The sequence below is a fragment of the Motacilla alba genome, chromosome 5, assembly GCF_015832195.1.
Source record: "Motacilla alba alba isolate MOTALB_02 chromosome 5, Motacilla_alba_V1.0_pri, whole genome shotgun sequence".
Lineage (NCBI taxonomy): Eukaryota > Metazoa > Chordata > Aves > Passeriformes > Motacillidae > Motacilla > Motacilla alba.
In genome coordinates, this window is record NC_052020.1 from 40,070,032 (window position 1) to 40,091,776 (window position 21,745).

The 21,745-nt window shown below is 45.8% G+C and overlaps 2 protein-coding genes across 10 annotated transcripts in view; one reads left to right on the top strand and one right to left on the bottom strand.

Annotated features, from left to right (window-relative positions):
• Positions 1-5,369, bottom strand: part of LOC119701139 (cell death regulator Aven-like) — an 81,847-nt gene extending 76,478 nt beyond the window's left edge. For 6 of the 9 annotated variants that reach the window (XR_005257025.1, XM_038137278.1, XM_038137277.1 and 3 more), the window contains exon 1: positions 4,847-5,369. Coding sequence is in view for 6 of the 9 variants with exons in the window: in XM_038137278.1 (XP_037993206.1) it covers positions 4,847-5,333 (487 nt within the window). In the remaining 3 variants the exon portion in view is untranslated. Of the gene's footprint in view, positions 1-1,091 lie in introns of those variants that run through there. The other 3 variants (XM_038137283.1, XR_005257026.1, XR_005257027.1) reach the window with 3 other exon arrangements.
• VASH1 (vasohibin 1) lies at positions 5,362-20,715 on the top strand. Its single transcript, XM_038137276.1, has 7 exons — positions 5,362-5,938; positions 10,779-10,867; positions 11,962-12,018; positions 13,062-13,136; positions 14,129-14,510; positions 14,923-15,035; positions 15,626-20,715. Exons 1-7 carry the CDS (start codon positions 5,678-5,680, stop codon positions 15,696-15,698), a joined length of 1,050 nt encoding a protein of 349 aa, XP_037993204.1. The 5' UTR covers positions 5,362-5,677; the 3' UTR covers positions 15,699-20,715.
• Positions 20,716-21,745: the final 1,030 nt, after the last annotated feature.

The window sequence follows — 21,745 nt, forward strand, 5'->3', positions numbered from 1 at the left end:
TGCAATAATTTTATCTTAGGCATCAGGTGAAAAATTTTTTTTTAAATCTATTACTACTAAATGATAAAGTTAGAACTGGAGACACTAAGGACCAAGCTGTGAAGAGAAAACTGATCAGGATCAATTTGACTTGGAAAATGATAGAAAAATGTCAGCACCAATTCCAGAATGTATTGACAATCTGCAGCGTTAATGATTAGACAGACAGAAGTTCAAACTGCATGCACGAGACTTGGCACAGGGAATTAAACCTATGGCTCCACATAAGTTCCTGACCTGGCTAGAACAGAAGTGGTGTCTTGCATGTGCAACTGAATGCTCACTGTAACCCCTATAAGAAAGGCTCACATGCTAGACCAAGCTCAGCACACTTGTTTGGAGGTGAGGGACATTACATTTAGATTTCTGTTTCACACAAAGCATTGTTGGGATTTGAAAGCAGTTCTTTCAAAAAAAAAAAAAAATACCCTGTCTGTTGGTGTATTCATTATTCTGTTTCCATTTAAATCTTTCAGAAGTGTCTGTTCTGTACCAGTGCAGAACAGGAAAAATATTTTAGGGATAGGAGCCTGTTTCCTCTCCATCTCTAGAAAACAATATCATCTAGACAGAAAGGAAATTAAGAATTTTATTATAAAATTCTTCCTTTATTCAAAAGCACACTGGAGAAGTTAATGAACTTTAAAACAGGTACAATTTTTTGCAATTTGTGTTCCACAGTCAGAAAAAAAAAACCGTTTTCCTTCCCAGCTAAGTACAATGCTTTATATTTATAGCCATTTTCCTTTCAGTGAAGTTTGATGCGAAATCATATCAATCTGTGGTCTTTCCTGTAGACCTACTTTCAGTACTCAAAGCTAGGGTGGCTACAAGAGATCTGGAGAAGACTTTTTACAAGTGCATGTAGTGACAGGATAAGGGGAATGGTTTCAAACTTACAGGGGGTAGTTTTAGATCCAGTATTAGGAAAAAAATTCTTTACTGTGAGAGTGGTGAAGCACTGAAACAGATTGCCCAGAGAAGTTGTGGATGCCCCATCACTGGAAGCGTTCAAGACCAGGCTGGATGGGTCTCTGAACAACCTGATCTAGTGGAAGGTGTTCCTGTCCATGGCAGGGGAGTTGAACTAAATTATCTTTACGGTCCCTTCCAACCCAAACCATTCTATGATTCTATGACAAATACAGAAGTCTCAAAAATATTTGCTGACATTTTAAAGCTTGATTGCATCTAAGCCTCCTCTCTCTTAGGTGTGATCTACGCATGAAAAGAAATCAGAATGACTGCACCTGAAGAGAAAAATGTGTGGAGTCACTATATCAGTCTCTGTTGAAGTCATTCCTAGCTGCCAACAAAACAGGGCTATTCTGGCACTGCTATGGCAGTTGATCTCCCAGACAGACTGAATATTACACGTGCTGTAATCAAATAACAAAAGCTTTGCTGTTATCTGCATAGGTAGTCCTGATTAGAGCCAAGGCAAGAACAAATGTAGGGGCAAAGGAAAATTCCTGCTCAGGGCAAAGGTCTACTGCAGCATGTGCAAACGGCTCAGCAGCACAGTGATCTCAGCAGGGGTTTCTGCACAGCAGAGAATTTCACTGCTAGTAAAGACACTGGTGTGAGTAGGCTAAAGGGAGTACTGTGAGTTGGAGAAAACTAAACACAGGGAAGGAAAATGCACAAATAAACACCATTTAGACAATGAGTTTCAACCCTCTATCTTTAACTGAAAAGTTAAAAAAAAAAAAGGAAGGAAGGGGAAGGAAGGGGAAGGAAGGGGAAGGAAGGGGAAGGAAGGGGAAGGAAGGGGAAGGAAGGGGAAGGAAGGGGAAGGAAGGGGAAGGAAGGGGAAGGAAGGGGAAGGAAGGGGAAGGAAGGGGAAGGAAGGGGAAGGAAGGGGAAGGAAGGGGAAGGAAGGGGAAATAGTCTCAAAGCTAAGTACTCTGGGAAATAAATTCAGAAATATGCTGATTTGTCACTTGAGGTTTTTCACAGAGCTCTTTCCTGAAAGAAAAGGGAACCCAGTCCAAAACAGTTACAGAAAAAGGAAGTAAGTGCTACAGAGAACCTTAGGTCACAAAAAGTTAGGCCAAGCTGGATAAAGACAGCACAGCCCCTACTCATGCTCTAAGCAACATTCAGTGTTACATAGAATCATGTACTTTGGAAAAAATTGGTGTTCCAGTTCACACTAAGAAAATGTAACTAAAGAGTGGTCTAAAATTGCCATTAAGAAGAAATCTCTGCTAAGTGTTTTAATTGGTCTTATGCAAGATCACAAAGACACTGTATTTGAAGATAAAAAAAAAAAAGACCCAAAACCAAAATGACACCATAAGAACAAATGATTGTCAGAAATAAAAAGAATTCAACATTAACGAAAATCTAGAAGACATTAAAAAACAAAGGGAACACTATCATTCACTATCCATATAGTCCATGTTCCCAGAAACTAATTTCAGATCCTCTCTAATAGAGACAAAACTCCCACCTCACAGAAGAACAGAGGAAAGAATTTATTTCTCAAATGGTCTGTATGCTACTTGCATACTTTTATTAAATATTTTCTATCTTAAAAAATAACTTATATAGTCAAATAATTTCTGCCTTTATTTCAATCCTTTATCAATATTTTTTATTTTTTCACTAACACCAAAACTTAACTCTGTCGTAACAAAGTTGCACCCCTTGAAACCATTTTCAGATGTGATACACACAGAGCATTTGCACAGTCTTCCTCTACAGAGCACAGGTAAATGCACAATTTATGTTGTTAAACAGAAATTGCATGCCTTCTGGTCCCTCATCATCCTAGCCAGTGTGCTGCCAGAAATGAAAGGCAGTGTTTAATGCACATCACACACCCTGCACTGCAGGCAGCAGCACCCCACGGCATGGAAGCACAAGCTGTGCAGAAGGGGAAGTGAAGTCTCTGTCCTCTGCTGTCACCTCAGCTGTGTCCAGTTCCCACTGCAGGGACTGGCTCACTTGGCATGGCTCTGCTCTATCCTTTTTCAGCTAGGCAAAGCTTAGTGCCATGGTACTACCTTAAAATACAGACCTGCTAGAGACCAATTATTTGAGTGATGGTCAGAAGGGAGGGATGCTGCCTAATAATTATCCAATACAAACTGAAACAAAAATCCCTTGATAAGCTTATTTGGAGGTTTGCTGATACTTATCAACTACCTTTCCTCCAGCTGAGATTTGAGAATCTATTTTAAGACATGAAACATACAAGAATTGTATTTCACTTCCACTACCACTATTTTTACTTTTAAGAAAGAATAGTTGTTAATGTGCCAAAAATGCCATCTAATCTTTACAAAACCTCTGGCTGCAAGTCAGGGTTATTAGCATGGTTATTAGCATTTCCCTCTAACAGGTAGAAAAGCTGAGGTGCAGAAGGCAATATGAACTACCAGCCCTGAATTAGTGCTGGAGCTCAGAATCAAAACAAGCATCCTTGCCTCTATGGACAGCTGTGCTTAATTTCAGCCAGGGGAGGCAATACAGCTCTAAAAGAAGCATTTGAAGTCCTTGCTCCCTGTCCTTTCTGCAGTGCTGTTACTGGAAATACACCTGCCCCTCAAGCAAAATGCAGATGTCCTCCAACAGGCCTGTGCCATTGCATGACTGGCACACTCCCAGTCCCATGTCTCTAGAGGGCCTGAGGACCACTGGGGCAGAAGGGACTGAGGACATAGGAGGTTAGGAACTGTTCTTGCAAAATGTGTCCATTCAGGGGCTGTAGAGTGATTCCTGTCACAAGCTTTGCTGCCTCTTTAGATATACGGAGTCAATTTCAACCAACCATCAACTGCTCACATGTAAAAGGCAAAGGCAATAAAAACAATAAAAACTTTACAGAGATGATAAGTCTGCAGTGCTTAAGGTCCCCATTCAAAAGAAATCCTTATTCAGTGACTTAAATATTTAAGTATTACAGAAGTTAATGTAGGCTCTATGAAGTGATGCTGGTGATTTGTTTGGAAGGCAGAAGCAAAGATACACATTTAGCCTAATTTTCCTTAAAAAAAAAATCAACATTTCAGCATTTTGGGCAATGTTGAGTTCCACAAAAAACTGTGTTCAAGTATTTTGCCTTCAGAAATTATCTCATGTGAGCAACAGCCTACAGAGCACTACAGAAAAAGTGGAATTTCTCTCTGAAATCCTCTACCCAGCTCTGTAAATGTTATAGCCTGTTCTCAAGGCACATCAAATTCCATGGCAACCGGCATGTGTTTCCCCACACTGATGCTGAACCACAGCCTTTTGTTTGGAGTGCTAAATGCAAGTATTTTGAGATGCCCTTCAGAGGGTTCCTCAGCAGCTGACCTGGTAATTCACACACATTTCTTGTACTTAGTGCTTAAATTACAGAATGCTTTTATGTTAGAGCTTTCAACATGGATTAATACCATAGAGTGGTGAGAAAACACAGCCAGTGTCAGAGGCATAGCCTGGCTCTTATAGATGAGGACACAACCATTGCAGCAAGCACACACTGGAGAATAGGCTCACAAATCTCCTGCACCATGTGGAGAACCTCCCATGGGAGTTCACACTTCTCAGCACAAGAGAGCTGAAACAAAACCAGATGATGAAGCAGAACAAAACACTCGATCTTCCACTCGTGGTGCATCTCCAAACCTTAAGTACGGCGAATTTTGCATCTTCCCAAGCAGAAGAGCCCTGGTGGGCCCCTCCCTTGAAGGGGATTGGCTATATGTAGCACGCCCCTAGATAAGCGGCGCGGTTCCACAACAGCCCATCCTTCACCACTGCTTTGTGCTACAGGAGCATCCCAATACGCTCTCCACCCCCCACTGCTTCCTACCTGGAAAGCTCATCCCAGCACTTCCGTTCCTCAAAGCTATGTCAACACGGACACCTGCCCCTGGCTCCCAGCAGCGTTTTATCGCCTGCGGGGCCGCCCTGAGCCCGGCCAGCCGCCCAGCCCGGCCCCGCCCGTCCCTCACGCCCCCGCAGCCCGAGCGCCGACCCCCGGCGGGCAGGGCGAGGCCGCCGCTGCCCCTCACGGCGACCCTTCGGCAGCCGCTGTGCGACCCCGCCCCAGTCCCCCGGGCCCGCTCCCGCCCTCCGTCCCGCCCCCTTATCGCCCGGCCGCAGTCGCCTCCCTTATCGCCCCTATCTGCCTTATCGCCCGCGGGCAGCGACAGCGCCGCTCGCCCGGCCGCGCCCCGCCGGCGGCAGCCCAGCTCCGCTACGGCGGTAGGCGCACGCTGAGACCCGGCCCAGGGCGGAGCAGGGCGGAGGGGAGCGCCGCCCGGCCCCGCCCTGCGCGGGGCTTTGTTCCCCCGCATGCAGCCCCCGCCCGGGAGGCGGCCGTGCCTGCCCGCCCCGCGGAGCGCCCGGGAGGCGGCGCGGCGGGGGCGCCCCGGCGGCAGGCCCGCCCCGCGCGGTGCCCGCCGTCACCGCCGCGGGCGCTCGGGCCGCCGGCGCCTCCCCCGCCGCGGCGGCGGCCTGATGCGGCACCCGGCACCGCCCCGCCCGGCTTTTTCTCCCCTTCTCGCGGCGAACCCTCCGCTCTGATATCTCCGGGGGCGAGGCGGGGGCGGTGACGCCCCGTGCCCGGAGCGCCGGCCATGCGGGGCGCGGCCCCCGGCGGCCCGGCGGCGGGCGGCAGGCGCTGAGTGCGGGCGCGGCGATGCCGATGCCGGGGGACGACGGGGCCGCGGCGGCCAGGCAGCCCCCGTCCGGCGAGGCGGCGGCACCGCGGGACGAGGAGCAGCAGGAGGAGGAGGGCGAGGAGGATCTTCGCGACGGCGGCGTCCCCTTCTTCGTCAACCGCGGCGGGCTGCCCGTGGATGAGCCCACCTGGGAGCGGATGTGGCGGCATGTGGGCAGGATCCACCCCGAGGGGGACCGGGTGGCGCAGAGGATCCGGGGCGCCGCCGACCTGCCCAAGGTGAGACCCCCCCCCCCCACCCCACCCGGAGCTGGTGCGGCGCGGGGTCCCGGCGGAAGCGCCCGGAGGGGACCGTCCCCTACGGGGCGGACGAAGGGAAGGGGGAAACGGCGGCATCCCGCTGGGAGGAGGCGCCCGCCTGTCCCCTTAGGAGGCCGGTCTCCCCGGCTCGGGAGCGATCCCTGGGAAAAACGGGCCCCGGGACTGCTCTTACTGGAAGCAAAGCCAGGCTTTAACTTGGAGTGCGAGAGGGTATCTGCGGGGCTCTGCCCTGTCTGGTGGGTCAGCAGCACCCTCTTCTTCTGCGGCCTTGCTGGAAAACGGACTTCAGGTAGCTAATGTGTGAGCTGCCTGGAGGGCGAAGGGGGGGAATGGACAGTGGCTAAAGAGAAAGAGTGCATAAATGATGAAAAGATGTGGAGAGTTAAATTTAGAAGAGCCCAAATACTTGAGGTGAGGGGTTGAGACAGGCAGAGGTGAGACTTTGCACCTGAAGAAATTTGATTTGGGTATAGTCTCCCACACCAAAAGGCATTCTGGAACAGAACTGTGTCTGTCAGAAAAGACTTTTGATGCCAAGCGTTTTAGAGAGGAGTTAGCGAATGCTTGCAGAGCTTATTGCTGGTGTAGGGTCAGGTGTGATTTCCAAGCCTGTTCCTGGCCTTGCTGCAGAGAACTCTATGAAAAGAGGAGCCACTGACCATTTCACTGAGCCTTGTACCATACTGAAACATTTCAATGTGAATTCTTGTGATTGTTGCTATCTGTATTGCATCTCAGCTGGAGCAAAATCTCTCCATTTTATTGGCATACTGTGAACAAAAGACATTGCAAACATTTGGTGTGTCACTCCACTGACGGGTTGTATGAGAATTCCCATCACTCTAACAGGGGAAATTCAGATACAAAAAGATGACGCCTTTTCATCTCAAGCTTTTTTGGCAAGGACTTACCTCCTTGGGAAGGTAATTTGAAGTATGGAAGAACATGCTATTATATACTACACAGACAATCCATACTGCTTTCCATGAGGATTTTTGGAGAAGCATGTGATGCAACATCCTTTGTGCAGTAAAGAGTCAGAGGCATCAGTGGCAGCAGCTGGAACAAATCCTGAGTCCTGATTACAGTCCCTATTCTAACTCCATTAGACTTTTCCTTCCTTTTCGGATTTCCTTCCTTTCCTGTGACTTTGTCCTGAGCCTAGGTGAAGGCTGAAAACATGTTTCAGATCAGTCAGAACACACACTACCTAATTTCCTAACCATAAGGATTGATTTGGTCAAAAAAGGTGAGGGAAGTGGAAGAAAGAAGCTGACAAACAAGACTCCAGTGAATGATGGGTGGGAAAATACAGTGTTCAGTCCCTTGTTTTGGTCTTACGTGAAGAAGTTCCACTGTTCTCACTTTAGAGTCTTCGTCCAAGGGGGTTACAGTTAGGGGACACCAGTGGTCTGAGGTCTTGTGGTAAGAGGTAAAATTGGGCTGTTTTGTTTTGATGGTTGTTGGGTTTTGGGTTGTTGAGGGTTTTTTGCATCTACTAGCACCCCTGGGAAATAGATCTGTAAACTGTATTCAGCACTCTGCCATCTGGGATGCCATTCCCAAGCTCACTCAGCATATAGCTGGGAGGATACTGGAATTTAGGAAACCACAAGGATAGATGAGCTCTGTTTCCTTAGCTCCTTCTTCCCTGTAGGGATGTATATTTTTCTTTGAGGGGTGCTTATCACTACTTGTCTCCATGCCATCAAGTTTCTCTGGAACGCTGGTGCAACAGATGAGAATCAGGGCAGTAAGTGTATGCTGCAAGGCTAGCTCCTTTGAAAAGCCAGGCTCTCTCCATGTGCTGGAGGGTGAATAGTCCTTTTTAGGTATTAGGAATGTGACAGTGACTTACCTACTCCAAAATTTTGGCCATGGATCGTAGCCAGCATTGGGTGTTGGGGGAAATAGCTCTCAAAAAAGCTGTCAATAAACTAAAATACTATAAAATGATGACTGGAGGAGGCTGTGATTAGACACATGTTTACAGATCAGCTTCAGGCACTGTGTCTCTCACTGGAGTCTGAGAGCTCCTGTAGTCTCTATTTCCTTCCAGTAGACTTGGAGTGAGTGCCACTGTCCTGTAGGTTGTGTTCTTTCCAGCAATAGGGTGGGGTATTGCCTTTCTTCAAGCTGCTGGAACCGTCAAATGGGTCCAAGCTGGAAGTATGAAGTGATGTGTGCTTGGCTCATAAAGAAATCATGGATTTTAAATGAGATGGTTATGAGGGCAAAGACAGGAAGAGTTGCATCTAATGGATTCAGAACAAGAGAGCCAGAAAAAAAGAATTTGTTTTTTTCAGTCAGGCTCTCAACCAAGGCTGATACTGCTCCTGTGTTATTTGCAAAAGGAAGAGTAGGGAGGAGCTTGGATACACATAAGAACCATAAGAAAACTGTTGCTAAACTAGGCTGGCCAGAAGAGCACCTCTGTGATACCGATAAGGGTGGAGCTTTCCCTGTGCCTTGCTCCCATCTGCCTTTCCTCACATACAGCATGGCCCACTTGTATATGAAAATCTTGGTTGTTCTCAGGATCCCCTTTCTAAAAGCAGAACCCCAGTCCCATGCATCTAGACAGCCTGCCAGGGTGCATGAATCTTGGAGTGGGGTGATGCAGCTACTCCACACAAATGATGAGGGATCAAGGGTGTGTTCATTTGGTCTGCTAAGCCTGGCAGAGGTTATATACTTTGGGAAATCTGGGCTCTCTTCAGCTTTCATAGTAGTTAAAGGGAAGTCAAAATAGATCTGATTGCCTATCTTTTCTGTTATAAATAAATTCTTCTCTGCTTTCTGAAGGACTGTGAAAACTAACTAATATTTATAGCTCTTTGGAGATATGCCCTGGATGATGCTGGGGAAGAAAAAATTATAACGATCTCTTGTCCTGTCAGTGTGGAATTGAGGGATGGAGACTTTATTCCTCTACTTCTGCTTCTATTGTCCTATTAAAATGCTATAGACCTGATGCAAAAAGAAACTGTAGCCCAGTCTGGGCTGCAGGCCCAGATCTGAGAGAGAGCACAGTGTACTTTCATCAGTTTAATTACTTGAGGTGCAGGAGGCTCTTCCACATTAACTAGTCCCCTGCTGAACTGATTGCCATTATGCTGTCTCAGTGTTGCACAGTCCTTTAAGGAAAAGGAGATCGGGGGTCTGTACTAGTAAAAGGAGGAGGTACTACCCAGAATCATTAGTCTCTGCTGTCAACATGCACTTAATCTGTCTGTCTCCACTGAAAAGCATTAAAGTCTCCATGCTGAAGAAAAAAAACCAAAATCAAATAGTCAGCCTGCCCTGATTGTTACCTCTTTCGTTGTTTCTGCCTGGAAATTATTTCCTATGACTCAGTGTGTCAGCTCACAGCATCCAAACTGACTCAGCTCATGCACTACCAGAGATGGCTCCATTCCTGTGCCACTCTCTGGAGCCTTCCCTGCTCCTGCTGCAGCTGAACAAACCCAGTTTCACATCTGCTCCCACCGTGCCTGTGCTGCCCCCCGCGAGTGAGGCAGCCGGTGCCTCTGCGTGATGCGAGAGGCAGCACCTCAAGGGTAAGCGGTCTCTGCTCCTTGTACCGTGGGGAAGCACAAGCAGAGTGCAACCGTGTGGCCAGCCAGGAAAGGGAACTGATCTGGCTGAAAACTACCCATGCTTGCTGGCTCAGCTTTCAGCTGCTCCAGGTGCCTGACCTGGTTCACCAGTCACTTGTACCAACACAGAAGAAAAGAAGGAGGCATATGGAAATGAGTGGCCACAGAAATACATGTGAAGGGTGCACTAAGCAGTACCACTGGCTATGAAACCGTGTCCAGCAGAAGCAGTTGTGCACAGCAGAGTGGAAGGCTCAAAGGAAGAACTGGCTCTGACTCACTCTTTCATAGCTGTGGATAGGCCAGCTCTGGGGGAAGTCTGAGGAGGAACTGAAATGTTAAAAGCCAAACAGCTGAGAAAAGATGCAGTCTGATATTAGCAAGGTGCATACAAGGCATGAGCTATCTTTCAGAGAGAAAACACTGGGCTGTTTCTCCAAGCCTATCAGTCATCCCAAACTTGTGTCTTCTTTTTATTTGTCCTGTGGACAGGTCCCTTCTCTTTCCTTAGACACGTTTTCTCAGCTGCTGACAAGACTACAGTTAACCCCTGCAGAGCAAATGGTGAAAATAGTGAGGAAAATCTGACTGGACCCATAGGGCTGAGGCCTCAGAATGGGACAGCAGTCTGGAAGGTGAACATGGTGAACATCCAGAAGTCATTTTCTGACCATGTAATTCAAAACACCAGACACTGCAGGGCAGGGAGTCATGCTGTCAAGCCTGTGTCCTAGTCAGTGCCAACTCATCTGAAATGCCAGGAAGCAGTGAAGGACCTTTCTACCCTTGCTTGCAGGACTGTTCCACCCTCTGGTGATCTTGGAAAACTCATTGTCTGGTTTTGCCTCTTTATTTTTGTTTTGTGCCTTTCAGTTTCAATACTCAAATGAGGCCACGCTCCCTCAGATGATTCCTTTCCTGTCTTGTATCTTGCCTTGTCGATTTTGTCCAATGTAACGTTGCATAAATGCAGGACCTTTTCACATAGTTTCTCTTGCAGCTCTGTGGTGATGCCTCATTCTGAATCCCTTCCCAAATTTCACTGTGGAAATAGAGGAATGTTTCTGGTGTGGTCACTCTGGGCAGCAAAAAAGGTCTGGTTTCAGAGGAACATGCTCCCTATGGCTATGTGCCACTGAGTTCAGCAAGAAGCTGGAGAGGTTTGGAAGAAATGATTTATGTTCTGCTCCTCATTTCAGATTCCCATACCAAGTGTGCCTGTGTTCCAGCCGTCCACCCCCATCCCTGAGCGCCTGGAAGCTGTACAGCGCTACATCAGGGAGCTTCAGTATCCTTTGCTGTTACCTTACTGGTGTGATAACCCAGGAAGAAAGAGCAAGAGGACTTTCCCTGTGACAAACAGAAAAGCTCCTCCTGTTGTAGCTGGAGGAGAACTGAAACTTGTTCCCTGAAAACAGGAAGCTGGGCTTGGGATACCGTTTTGTTCTGCTGCTCCATTTCTTTTCTTTTTTTGCCCAAGTTACCTTCTGGTTCTGTTCGCTGCATGTAACAAATGAGCATGTTGTCAAAGGCCTTTTCCCACTACCCACTCTTCTAGGTCAGTGGCTTCACAGTGGTATTTCATTAAAAACACATATATCTGAGATCTTGACAGCCAAGTGTCAGATGTACTACGAACCGCATCACCTCACTGTTAAGGTGTGGGTGAGTTGTGGTGATGGGCAAACCTTCTCAGGTCATCATACTCAATCAGTCTTCTCTGTCTAAACAAGACTCAGCCACCCTGATTTTGTGCATCTGTGTTATGCTGCCCCTTTATATGCAGAGCTGCCTGTGTGGCTGTGTTCTGGGAATGAGATTTCTCCATTCCTGTTGTGCTGGAGAGCAGGTACATGCCATGCAAACACAGTCTAATCTCACTGATGAGATACAGATCTATCTCTGGCTTCAGCCCTAATTCAAGGTAAGAAGGCTGACCTTTTGGCATCTTTCACCCATCCAGGGTGGTTGTGCTCTGGATTGGATCCCTGTCAATCTTAGAATAAGGTACCATGAATGTTTCATTGCTCCATGTATTATGTGCAGATTGGAGCAGGAAGAGATTTATCAAACTGTTCTGCCCTGGTAACTGGAAAGCTGAGCAGAGCATGTGCTGTCAGCATAAACCTTTGGGAACTGGAGTGGAAACCTGTGTGTGGGTATGAGGAAGAGAAGAATTGACAAGGAAATACAGTGGAAATAAGGAGAACGTGTAAGTGGGAGAAATGCAGGAAAGGGAGGTAGGGATTTTCTTCTGTTGCTGCTACATTTGTGGGATCATGACTTTGCTGTGAGAATAGTAAACAACATGAACGTCTTTCAGACAAGTTTTCATCAAACTCTATTTTCCAAGCTGCCAAGCCCTTAACTACTTGTTTCCAGGTACAATCACACTGGGACACAATTCTTTGAGATTAAGAAGAGCAGACCTCTGACTGGGTAAGTGCTGGCAGCCTCTACAGCATTTAATCCTTTCTTTGTTGTTGGAGCCCTTCTATACACACTGCTTTTTCTCCATGCCCAAGGTCTTGTGGCACTTAGGGCTTTCATTACTGCAGCTGCATCCTGCTTAGGGTAACTCTGTTGTCTGTTGGCTGGGACATAGCTGTGTCTGGTCTTTCTCAAGGAAGAGAGTAGGGGCTTTTTGTCATGAATCAGTAAATCCAGTAGACCAAAGATAATGTATTGCAAAAATGTGCATATTCTGCCTGCTTCTAATTGGAATGTAACTATATGAACTTCTGAGGGATGCTGAAATTAGGTCCTGCTCTACAAAAGCTTTGTTAAAGCCAAGTATCTTTACAGGTCTGATTTCATAGCTCCTGTGAGTGCTTATGCAGAATCTAGGCTCACTAAGCTTTTGGTGACTCATACTTTGAACAAGAAAGGGTGTTCTGCTTGTTGCAGATTTTGGGAACTGCTGTGCCCCAGAAGTTCCTGGCAATAAGCACCTGATGTTCAGTGACTCTTTTGAAGAGCATATGGAGAATCTCCCAAGACTGGCTCCTTACTATTGGTCTAGTCCATAGATTTATGTGGGTTTAAATGCCTTGTTTTGTAATCAGTCCAATGTCTCCTCCATGGTACTCACTGAATAGAGGCTAGAGTTAATGCCAGAGAAGAAGGCTTTATTGTCCTTGAGCCTTGTGTGGGAAACACTGCTAGCTCTAGGTCCTTTGAGGGATTTACTTGTGGACACATTGGTGCTGTTGTCTCCCTGAGAACCCAGGTTGGCCAGTAAGCAGTTTTGCTGCAACTCACTGAAGTGAATTCCTTGGAAGTAACAACAGCATGTGACAGAGACCTGGTTTGGATTTAGTATCTTCTTAAAGAAGATACTTTGTTCTGTTCCCTATCCTCTGTGGGCCACCCTCTCTCCTGGAAACCTACCTTACAAATATAGTACAAAAGGGCTGAACTGGCCACAGTGCAAAGCACAAGCCCTCTAACTGTCCTCATCTTTCCCATGTCCCACTCTGCAGGCTGATGGACCTGGCCAAAGAAATGACCAAAGAGGCCCTGCCAATAAAATGCCTGGAAGCTGTGATCCTGGGAATGTATCCTTTCCTCCTGGAGTTGTGCATGTCTGCCCATCCTTGTGGTTTTGCCTCTGCTCTCTTGCTTGTGATGCTTTGAGGGTGGTGATAATATTGTCACCAAGCCCCACATTCCTCTTGTTTTTCCTCCCCAGTTCTCCCACAAAAGCCCACCAATGAAATCCAAAGCCAAGCAATTCTCTGAAGTATCAGAACAACTTTGGAGTTGCTCTTCCTTCACCAAGAAGGGTGGTGCTGCTCTGGTCAGCCATACAAGATTGTAAAAGACAAAAGAGCATCTAAAGAGGAGCAAAAACACTAGCTAGAGTTAGGTCAGGAAATCCTTTGTGAATAGCATTATTCCCTTACTGCCTGCATGTGTTCTGCATTAAAATAACTTATGGATCCTACCCAACTTCTAATTATGGTGTATGTCACTTACTAGCTTAGGCAATACCTTTATTAGTTCTAGATGTGTGCTATCTTTAAATATACATCTTTCCTAGCTATCTTCCAGATTTAGTTTGTGGTACTTGGGCTGTAGGTTCTTCCTGCACCTGGAGGGGCAGAGATGATGAGTGAATGGTTCAAAAGTGGAGGTTGGTGAGTTTTTATCCTGAAGGTGTATGAAAAAGTAGCTAGTGAAACAGATTAAAACAAACTGAGGAATAATGCTGCAGTGTTAACAGTTTGGGAGCTAGTTTGGGAATTGTGGAATACAGTACACTTAAGGTGCTAGCATTGCAACTTCTGCATCACAGAACTGCATCAAAATTAACTTCTCTTTGTTGACTGTCTCCTTGAAGAGGCCAAGTCTGTTTTCCCCATAACCCAGATGAAAGTGGGGCAGCTTGCAATGAGCTGGGCTCTTGACCTGGAGAACAAATCCTGTTTATGTGATGCCTGAATCAATGGGGAATCTGCTAAGCAGGCTGGGAGGGTCTGCAGCAGGTAGGACGTGTCTTGTCAGGAAACTTACCACCAGTTATTTCCTGAATAATGGCTGCTGTCAGTTACCTCACCAACAACATGACCACACTGGACCGTTTCCCCATCAGCTTCAAAACCCACTTCTCAGGGAACTACTTCCGACACATCGTGCTGGGGGTGAACTTTGGCGGCCGCTATGGGGCACTGGGCATCAGCCGCCGTGAGGAGCTGATGTACAAAGCACCTGTCTTCCGCACACTGAGCGAACTCATCTTTGACTTCGAGGAGGCGTATCGCCGCTGCTGGCACACTCTGAAAAAGGTGAAGCTGGGCCACTGCGTGTCCCATGACCCACACAGTGTGGAGCAGATTGAATGGAAGCACTCCATCCTGGATCTAGACAAGCTAACACGGGAAGACTTTCGCAAAGAGCTTGAGAGACATGCCCGTGATATGAGGCTGAAGGTAAGCAGCAAGGATGGAGTAACTCACTGCTACATCCACTGCCTTGCCTGGCTGCTTGGTGTACTGGGGGAATGAAGGGACAGGAAACTTTCTACTTCTAGATGTGTGGAGTGGAAAGTGAATTGGAGGCTGGGGCCTCTTTCTTACTGAATACCACCCACTTTATACAGGCTGGTCCCCTAATGGATGCTTGTGCAGGGCTGAGGTTGTGAGTAGGTTGGACTGTATACTGTCCTTGGAGCTATAGCTGTCACTGTAACTTGTTTTTTCCGGCTTTTGCCTTTTTGATGCACTTGCCTTGCTTTTTGTCTTTTTTTTCCCATATAATAAATCATTGTTAGTTTTTGTGGGTTTTGTTATTACTTGCATTGGCTTTCTGCTCATGCAGCTCTTAATTTTATTTTTCTGGCAGATTGGGAAAGGAACTGGACCACCATCTCCCACCAAGGACAGAAAGAAAGATGTCTCCTCCCCACAAAGAGGTCAGGCCAGCCCCCATCGGCGAAACAGCCGTGGGGACCGACGGTGAGTGGGGCTGCTGGGCAGAAGACCTATCTAGAAGATCTGTTTTACTCAGATTCCACTTTGCAGTTTGGTTTTGGATCCTTCTGATGTCCTACTGGGTTTCTTTAGAACAGTGGATATTTCTCTGACCTGCAGTAGCATTCTTCCCTAGTCAGTACTATTGTGAGTTTATTGCTTAGGGATTTGAGGGGACAACTGGGTTTTTTTGCTTGCTTGTTTTGGCAGGGAGGAGGAGGCAGCTCAAACAGCCAGTGATGTTGGTAGCTGACTTTTAACCTTATGCATGGGTCCGAGCTCTGGTGTCTCACAGACCTGTGCCTCAAAGAGATTCCAAAAATTATTCTGCTGTCAGCAAGACTGTTTTCCTGATAATAACCTGGGGTTCCAGAGTGGACCTCCTACTTCCTAACTTGCACTCTGTTCTCTTGAGATCATTGGGAGAATTACTGGAGGCTGCAGAATAGTCCTGTCCTCAGTAGTGCAGGATCAGTCTGAAGCTCTGTGTACCTTTTCCTGTGCTGCCATCTCTATGTGCAGCATCACCTGACTGAAAACAGTTTCTAAAGAGCTGTTACCTTCTTTGCTCACAGGCCATCTGGTGAGAAGAAGCCTGCCGATTCCAAAGCCATGCCAGACCTCAATGGGTACCAGATCCGGGTATGAAGAGAGCTCTGCCTTGTGTGCCTGCCTCCATGGACTTTTTGCTGGCCACAGTTGGGACCTGGATCCACCTGCAGTGTTTCTGACAAATGGGACAGGGGAGTGGAAGCAAAAGAGAGTGCTGATTTTCCCAGGTGCTTACTAGTGGGCCAGTCTCAGAGCTGGATCCCATGGGTCCCAGAGGATTTGCCTGCCTGTTTCTGGGAGAGGTGACCATCTTAATTCACTTAAGTATTTTTAAAAAAAAAAGAAAAAAAAGAAAAAAATATGTACATTAGTGGGAGTTCGCTTCAGGAGGAATATTAAGTGAGTGGGGTCAGTGGACTTGCTATCTTTGCCTTGACAGCAAGTAGATGGAGCATCTTGTCAACAGTACTTCCCTGTGTGCACAGAGGTTTTCAACCCCTGCAAGGCCTGCAGGGCTGAGGGAGAAGTGATGCTGGAATGTGATGACCCCTGAATCTTGTACAAAAACTGATTTTGTCATTATGAACACTTTGTGTATCATTGCTCTTGTGAGAGTAGGTCTGAATTTGCTCAGCCTGATTTATTGACCATACAAAGTCTTCTCATCCAGAAAAAACACATCTTGTATGTTTAGTCCTGCCTATTTCAAAGTATTTCATTGTCTCTGAGGGGGTAGACAGTGGAATGCTGGTGAGCTGTTGCTGTAGGTCCTTTGGTGGTTGAGTGGATCAGGAGGCATAGAGAGCTCAATTGTCCAGCAATGGAGATGGGGCAGATGGGGGCTGGTGGAAAACCTGAACTTCACATCGTCTGTTCATCAGCCTTCTCTCTATTAACTTCTAGTGGCTGCTACTCAGAAAGCTTGTGGCAGGCGCTTCAGTCACTGAGGTACGAGTTTTAAGAGTAAAAAGTTAAAGAAGGATGTAATAATGTGAACAGGTTTTACAAGCATTTTTTCCTTTCCACAAGGCTCTTGCTCCTTCCTCCCCATTGTGTTAGTGCCAGAGTTGCATACACCTGTTTGTGAGAAGCTCTGCTCAAGGAAATTGCAGCTGCTTTCCTGACAGCTCACCTTGGAGCCTCCTGAAAGCAGTTCCCCACCCCAGTGCCAGAGCTGTGCTTGTGTTCTGGCTCTTTGGATAGCTGCAGTATGTAACAGCACCACTTAGACTAACCTTTCCCAAAGGGCTGGGCTGGGCCTTTCTGCCACTTGTGGCCTTTACTTCCTATGCTTCTTTTGGGGGAGTGTTGTACTACTGATCCAGCAGTGTAATGCTTGTCAGAAATCTGGAGTATTGTCAGGATCTCTCTGTTTGAGGCCTAGGCCATGGGAACAGTGGGATTTCCAGAAGTCAGAACAGCATGGTCTTAAAGTGATTTGGATGCGTGGATCTGGAGGATGCATAAGCTGAGCTTGGGAGTGGGAGTATCCTGGAGAGAAACAGTCTTGTTTTATCACAGCACTGACAAGGAGCTAAACTTTCTGAAATATCACATATTTAATTTTGTTAGAACGGAGCTTATTCTTTCCTTTCTTTCTTTGTTAGAAACATGACGGAGCTTAGCTCTACTAGTTTTTTTGTTGCAGTATTCCTGTGCCACATCCTCATAATAAGTAGAGCTATTTTGGTGGCAGAGAATGGATTCTTAACCCCAAACAAATCAGCTCTTCTGCCTAGTTAAAGCAGTTAATCCTTGAAGCACCACCCACAAGCGATTTAACTCAGACCTTACAGGTTCCTAATTGTACATCCTTAATTGTGATGTAACTTGCAAGACGTATCTATACCACTGCAGTCAGTCCTTGCAATCTCCCTTTGTAGTCAGTACTTTTCTGCTGTACAACCAGGAGAAAAATCTGTAAGAAGGTGGCAGAACTTGCTGCTGAGCCAAGAGAAGGTTAATCCAGAAGAGCATGCTAGTTTCCGCAGTACAGTGCAAGACCTGTCCACTCCCTTATACTCCAGCTACATGCAACAAGTGAAGTTAACAGCAGCAGTGAGCCAAACACCCATTTGAATGTGTCCTCTGGTCATTTTTGTGTGGCTGTCAATTAACATATTTAGTGTCTGGATGCTAGCAATGATGTTAGCTGTAAAGGCACCACAGCTACCTGTAAATAATATGGGCCACTTGGAAGCCACAAACTGCCTTTGCATAATGTTTACTATGCAGCGGACTGAAAGTTCAGATGCCACTGTGAATCATATGATAAATGCAAGCAGCAGTCAGCAAGGGGAAACTGACTGTCAGGTTTTATGAAAAAGTAGATGAAATCCAGAATTTAAAGAAAATTATAAAAGATGCCTAGAATGCATCTTCACTATGACTTTGTTTAGTTAATTGGTTAGTTAATTCAGAGTAACTGGAGAGCTCTTGAGAGTAATTAGTAGTTTAATACAGAGAACATTGAATAACTGGACAGACTTGAGCTTTTTTAGATGGAAAGGGGAAATGTGAGGGTGGAACGAAGACTTTACAACAGATGAGACAAGTGAGGGGTCAGCTGCAAGTTAATGATGCTTTCTTGAGAGCAGGGCAACAGGGGTGTTTAGCAGTGTTAGATCACCAAGGCAGAATGGCTTAAAATGCTTTGTTTGACCTTGTAATTAAGAGCTTTCCTGCAGGATGTAACTGAGGCCAATAGCTTAGAAAAAGCTATTAGCTTAGAAAAAGCAAAGGAAATGGATGTTTAAGATATGAATGACAGGTAGAGTTCAAGGTCTCTTAATCCTCAGCTGGAGCTAGACAAGAACATCCTCTTTCAAGATAGAGTTGCACAATTATATATGTTAGGAAGTATTTAATTCTTTGCTTGTATGTAATGTTGATTAACTGCTCAAGATGGACACAGGAGCAGACAAGTGCGCTCTGCTAGGGTTACCATTTCAAGCCTTCTACTGTGTTTCTCTGTGTAGAATTCCTACTCCTTATTGTTTCTATACCTCCAGTTCAGGAGATGGTACAAGAAACTGGAAAAGGACCACAGAGTTCTCCCCTTCTTGCTCTTGCACCCCCCCATCTTTGTAACAGGATGAATCACTTCAATACAAAGCTTTGCTTCCTTCCTAACAAACAAAACCACATCCTTCCATGACAGAGAGGATTAATGCAATCTAGCTTTATGCTGTAAGAAAGCTGAGGGTACAGTGCAAGACAAAGTTTAGCACTTCAACTTCTTTCCTCCCTCACCTACTTGGTCTGGTTTCTAGTCTGTCTGCCTTTAACCATAAGGAAAAAAGGCTGGTGATGAGAGTCTTTTTCACTTCTGCAGGCTTTAGAGCTACACAGAAAAAATGATAGTGTAAGTCATACTCCTTTAGTGCCTGCAGAACAAGGAAGATGGATCTCAAGGAGTCCTATTAATTTTTTAATGTTAAATATTAATAGGGTCACTCATGTAGCTCTGTGATGCAAATTTCACTGTTCAGTAGGTCTCACATGATGTCCGTTCTGCAGTACAAGCCCTGTGAACTCTATGGAAAGGAACTGTGTACACTAGGAATGGATAGACACTGCCTGCATTGTATGTGAAGCTGAGGTGAGCTTTGAAAGACTTCAACAAACGCTGACCTATTACTGGCAAAACTATTCTAAACATAATGCAAACCTTGAAATAAGAGCCTCTCTTTATACTTTTATGTAGACAAGTCCCTTGATAAATGGCCAACAACAATTTTTTAATGGACAGATTCATTAGTGAGCAAAACTTTCTGCTACAGCATCACTCTGATACAAACTTTGTATATTAAAGAGCAGGGTTGGGTGTCCATCAGTCTGTGACACACTAACTTTTTTTTTACTGGTAGAAGCTAAAGGAGTCTTCAGGAAATTGACGTGTGTTAGCAAGTGTTTTGGGTGGGAGTGGAGTGCTTTTTTTCAGTTACTATTTTACCTATTTTATTATTTTTGGGCCAGGGTATGGGTCAGTACAGTTTCCTTGGATCTATCAGAATAAATAACTCCAGAACTGTAGTTGAAACATAGTTTCTGTTCATGTACTAGCTGTATTGCTGTTTTCAAATCTGCTTAACAGGATGAATTTTCCTTTAAGTATTTCAGGTGAAAGCCTTAATCAGGTGCCTGCCCCTGAAGGCAGACTCATGTGTGGTGTTGTATAGACTGGGACATGACTGTCCTTAAAATTTCAGAGTTTAAGAAACCATAATGAACAGAAGAAAGCTCCTGTTAGCCAAAGGGCAAGAGTCTGGATTAGATTGGCTCGACCTTGCTCCAGTGGCTCTGGCTAATCACTTCAGGTGGTTGCTTTAGCTACCTGCTGCTTCTGAGTGAAGTATTTCAAGTGGTCCTGATGATCAAGCAGCAGGTGTAGGCAGGGGGTGTCCCAGGTGTAGTGTGTGTGCAATTCTGGCTGAAATAACACCACACATCCCAGTGGCCTTGCACTGTTGTCCTGACAACATTTAGGCCTGCATTATCGATTTATACGTTTACTTAACAAAGCAAGTGCTATTCTGGCTTGATGTTTGCTCTCCCAGAGAAAGGTGGAGATGGCCCCTCTACAGCCAAGCTGAATTCCTTAGGGAATTTAATATTTCTGTGTGTCTTCTGAGCAGGTGTTTACTTGTACACAACCACTCTCCTTCAGTGGTGCCCTGGCCTTTCTGCTCAAGAGCAATTCAGTTTAGGCCCAGAAGGCTCCTGAATCCCCCATAATCTCTGCAGAGCAGAGTTTCCCTCCAGGTCAGGGTTGAGATGGTGCTAGTGGGACCAGAGCGGTCCCCTTCCATGCACACCAGTATTCTACTCCAGCACTGATAGGGTGCTCCAAAACCATTTACATCTTTATCACTGGTACAGCTCAGAACTAAGACATTGAAAGTTTCTTTCTTTAAGAACAGTATCATGTGTGTCTTTTTGTAATTAATCAGTGTGGTTCTGTGTTCTTACGTAGCCAACACAGAATTTTTATTTAGATTTAGTTTTTACTGCACTTCCCATGGCCTTTATGTTGATATTTCTTCCAGCTTCCTTTGACACTTAGACAATAAAATTCCCTCTGTACTGCTCTCAGCTTGTGCAGAGAAAACAAGTTGTCTGTACTGTCCTTCTTTTTGCTTTAAACCTTCCCATTACATGTCAGCAGAAAGTCAAAGGGACAGCCTTGAGTGATGGCATTGGGCAAATTATGTAGATGTTCTTTACTTGCTACACTAGTGGACATGGAAGAACCCTCATCTCTTTTAATCATCTTAACAGGTGAGTATGTCTGTGCACACAGAGGCAGTTCCAGAGTAAGTACATACCTGGCTGTTTAGCAAAGACCAGATTTCATGTTTTCCCTCTTGAATTGCCATCAGTCATGCTGGATGGGAAAAAAAATAAACAGTGCAGGCAGCATCAAAAATTTCACTCTTGCAATACTGTACCAAACAATACTGTAAGGGTTAAAACCTCTTCTTGCACTGCTCAACTTTTCAATGGACAATTCAGTCTCCCTTCCTGGCCTGAAAAGCAATTCTCCTCAAAGTGTGTTTAGTGACCTTCCAGACTAATGACCTCACCAGGACTTCTCAAGACAAATGCTGGGTTAATAAAGGACAGTCAGCTGCAAGATTCAGTGCAAGGATCCCCAGCAAGGGGATCCAACTTTATTCAGGCTATCATCTTTCAGGCATAACATACCCCTTCTCTCCAGGGAAATGAGTAATAGCTGGGACCAGGGCCAGGAGGTAGACAAGCCTACAGTGTGTATAGCAAAGGAATAAACATTCTCTGACCTGTTACTCCAAAGAGAAAGGCACATGCAATAGTACATCTTAGCCAAGTTAATTGTATGAACTGCTCCTGCCCTGAGGGAAAGCAATTGCACAGTTCTAAACATCTACTTCAGATGCTTGCTTGAAAACACCCTCTGCTCCATGCCTTATAGATTTTGCTTTAAATCAGGTAACACCTGTATCTCCTATGGGTGTACAGATCAGGGTGGAGTGAGAACAGCAAAACAGTGATGCAGCCACAGACTTTATGCTCCCTCTTTTATCAGGCTTTTCCCCTGCTACTGGTTGTTCCTGCAGTTTTAGTTTTCAAGTCAGTTAGAGATTATGCTGCTCAGACATTAA

Excerpts from the sequence above, each read along its gene's own strand:
- VASH1 (XM_038137276.1), top strand. The coding sequence starts at position 5,678 with ATGCCGATGCCGGGGGACGACGGGGCCGCGGCGGCCAGGCAGCCCCCG. Across the intron at positions 10,868-11,961 it reads CGCTACATCAGGGAGCTTCA|GTACAATCACACTGGGACAC; the intron begins GTATCCTTTGCT and ends ACTTGTTTCCAG. Across the intron at positions 13,137-14,128 it reads GAAGCTGTGATCCTGGGAAT|TTACCTCACCAACAACATGA; the intron begins GTATCCTTTCCT and ends GGCTGCTGTCAG.